This window comes from Miscanthus floridulus, chromosome 18, assembly GCF_019320115.1.
Source record: "Miscanthus floridulus cultivar M001 chromosome 18, ASM1932011v1, whole genome shotgun sequence".
NCBI classification, from domain to species: Eukaryota; Viridiplantae; Streptophyta; class Magnoliopsida; order Poales; family Poaceae; genus Miscanthus; species Miscanthus floridulus.
In genome coordinates, this window is record NC_089597.1 from 102,494,121 (window position 1) to 102,497,208 (window position 3,088).

At 45.3% G+C, this 3,088-nt stretch overlaps 1 protein-coding gene across 1 annotated transcript; it reads right to left on the bottom strand.

The window, feature by feature from the left end:
- Positions 1 to 382: 382 nt before the first annotated feature.
- Positions 383 to 2,518, bottom strand: LOC136520695 (lipid phosphate phosphatase 2-like). Its single transcript, XM_066514331.1, has 7 exons — positions 2,140 to 2,518; positions 1,896 to 1,983; positions 1,709 to 1,818; positions 1,410 to 1,503; positions 1,094 to 1,282; positions 921 to 980; positions 383 to 712 (listed from the first exon to the last, which is right to left on the bottom strand). The coding sequence occupies exons 1-7, from the start codon at positions 2,374 to 2,376 to the stop codon at positions 531 to 533; spliced, it is 960 nt and encodes a 319-aa protein (XP_066370428.1). The 5' UTR covers positions 2,377 to 2,518; the 3' UTR covers positions 383 to 530.
- Positions 2,519 to 3,088: the final 570 nt, after the last annotated feature.

Below are 3,088 nucleotides of genomic sequence, written 5' to 3' on the forward strand. Positions count from 1 at the left end.
CTCGAGGGCACCACAATTATGAGATTTGGTGTTATGGAGGGTTGTTTGGGACAGTGGCCATTTAGGAAGAAAATTTTGATTGGCTCCAGCCACACACCCTGGTCGCCTTTCTCGGTCCTTCAGATAGTCGTTTTCTACATTAGTCACTATTAGTGTGGGATTGGACTACATGAGATGAATAACCATTTTCTAGGAATGGACTACATGAGATGGATAACCGTTTTCTACGCATTAGTCACTGTAGTCAATGGGCCCACATACACTAACAGCGACTAACGGGCAGAAAACGGCTAACCATCTCATGTAGTACAGTCTCTCCAACTAAAAAAGAAAATAGGACGGTCCCATTCTTTCTAGCCAAATAAGTGCCAAGACGGTCCCATCCTAAAAACCAGGGATAAATTCATTCCATCCTGTATCTTCTCCAAACGAAACACATACTTCGTGTCTCAGTAAGAAGTCATTTATTCCTTTCACCTGCATTACAAAAATAAAAGAAAAGAAAGAAACGGAAACCTTGAATTCATCAGTCACTGATCTCTGCTTCCTTCTTCCATGGAATCCAGTGCATGGCTGGTAGTTCTAATCTCATTTGATCCAGAAAGATCAAGTGACAGTGACTGATGGTGTAAATTCGCGTTTGTTGTTGACTGTATATTCCTTTCACCCTCGTTTTGATGAATGTGCTCAAAGTACGCATGAGGCCAAACTCCTGTTGTTCAAATTGATCGAAAGTTTCACTGTTATAGACTATGTTTATTTAAAACGATATGTATTCGTAATTCAGAACAAGCTAAGCGCCTAAGCCCAATGGTTTTTAATTCAGACTTGCTTAGTCGTGTGTTTTTAGTAGTTGCAGAGGACACGTTACAAATTTAAGGAAGATTTACTATTCTGACATATGCAACTAAGCATCATACCATGTTTACTGTACGGTGGTGGAAAGAACTGAAGGTAGCAAAACGAAGCAATCACCAATCCTGCAGAGTTGTACCAAGCATATATAATCAGCTGCTGTGTGGCCTTCAGGAATCATAAAAGGTATAGTAGGATGGAGAGCAGCTGAACTGAGTAACTTTAGATGGTTACTTACCAAGAACTCCACCTGCAAACACATCCTGCCAGTGGTGCCAGTAGTCACTGACTCGCGACACCGCAACCATCGTTGCAAGAAGCAGAGGCAGAAGAACGATGCACAGCTTGGCGACATGGCCTCCTCGATCGAAAACCTTGATTTTGCCGGCCAGGTACCATGACAGAAATCCAAGCCCCGCAAAACAAGCTTGAGGAGGACAAGAAAGACAGCCAGCCAATGTATAAGCAGAGGATATTGCAATTTGCAAACTGGGGAAATGGACAATCCAAGCCTGGCAAACTGCATTCGGAGAAGGCTAGCTTTCAGCATTTACCTGAAGAATGCCCACTTGGGAAGCTCTTGTGGCCCTCTTCGATTACGCTCCGCTGTCCGTGGCATATGACACCTCCGGTGATGTTGTTGTACTTCTAAAATGGAAATAATGTTCAGCTAAATAAGTTAGTTACTACCTCAGAATTACAGCTTCCATCAACATTCTAATTCTCAAAATAATGAACAGTCTCGAAGTGTCGACAGGAAGCAACAAGCAAGCTATAGCACTGATCCTCTGACGAACCAGTGGAATGAACTCTGACAGATCAAGTCACTGAAGTTACAATCGCAACGACTCACCGGGACTCCATCAGGAAAGCAGCGCCAAAAGAAGTCCGGGCGCGGCCGGCCAACTGCATCCTTGATCGCAACGGTCAGGATGGCCGTTATCAGAACGGAAAACAGAAGGCCTGCTAATAAGCTGATGATGACCACACATCCCATGAAAAATCAAATCAGCTAGCGTAAAAATAAGAACTTAACCTACCAAGAATAGCATGATGCAGGTCATAGACGTTTCTCCTCTTGATGTATATCCCAACGATGAAAATCATCGGCACAACGATGGCAATAATCTGTTTAAAAATGAATTCGAAAACAATCAAGGTTCTTAGTTTCTGGATAGTAGAAATTGCAGTTGCAATTTCATCTTTTGAGATATATAAGCATGGAACCCAGAACGCATATGATTTTTTTTTCAGAAGATGTGGTGTAGCATAGATGTACCATACCGGCACGGCCCAGCTAGGCACGGTGTTGTCCTTCATGGGGTACCGGAGGCTCGCCATCATGTCTTCTGCGACGAACCGGTGGAACGGCTGGAGAAGGCCGAGCACGGCGTACATGGCGACAAGTAGGAGCAGCACGATCCAGTCGAAAAGGTGCAGCCTAGCGACTTGCTTTCCGTGCGTCCTCAAGTATGGGCGCGTCTCAGCTCCCGAGGCAGGGGTGGTCGACGGTGGCGGCATATCTTCACCTTCAAGGCTTCAACTGCACACCTCGACAGCCTCGGTGAGGCGACGAGCTCCTCCAGTCCTCCTCCCCTGAACGGAACGGAAGAGGAGGAGCTTGTTCATCAGGGCGTTTTCTTATCTTAGATTCTTATTAGGCAGGGGAGATGTTGGCAAGCTAGGGGATAAGGGGAACCTAGAAAAGTTGTTGACTTTTTGCTAACTCGCTGGTTCCTTCTGTGACTCATCTATCACTTGAGGTGCTTTTCTGTGCTTGTTCCGGGAAGATGGAAGGAAGCAATGCAGCATGTACCCTGGAACCTTGATCTCGTTCTGGTAGTACCTAACAAAAGTTATGAGCTTTAACACTGCATTGAACTTTCGTACAAAATGGTAAAATATACACATGTTACCACCGTGGAAATTTTAGTTTCTGTGTTTGTCCTCAAAACTTGATTCATTTTGCAACCCTAAACATTTCAAAAGCTATCCCCTCTGGACAGTCCACGTATTTAAAACATATTTATTCCATTGAGAAAGGGATATCATGACATCTGTTCTTTTCGAACATGGATAAGGGTATGGATGTGGAAAGTGAAAACGGTATCCGGACGGGGCTAGCATCTGGACGCCCACGGCTGCTGCGCCTACTTCATGTGGGGACCCGTGCCGCTCCGTGTCCTGTACCCGCACCATGTCTCGTGCCCCACTCTATGGCCCGCACCACTCC

Excerpts from the sequence above, each read along its gene's own strand:
- LOC136520695 (XM_066514331.1), bottom strand. The coding sequence starts at position 2,376 with ATGCCGCCACCGTCGACCACCCCTGCCTCGGGAGCTGAGACGCGCCCA. Across the intron at positions 1,819-1,895 it reads CCTGCATCATGCTATTCTTG|GCCTTCTGTTTTCCGTTCTG; the intron begins GTAGGTTAAGTT and ends GCTTATTAGCAG. Across the intron at positions 713-920 it reads ACCACCGTACAGTAAACATG|GAGTTTGGCCTCATGCGTAC; the intron begins GTATGATGCTTA and ends TTTGAACAACAG.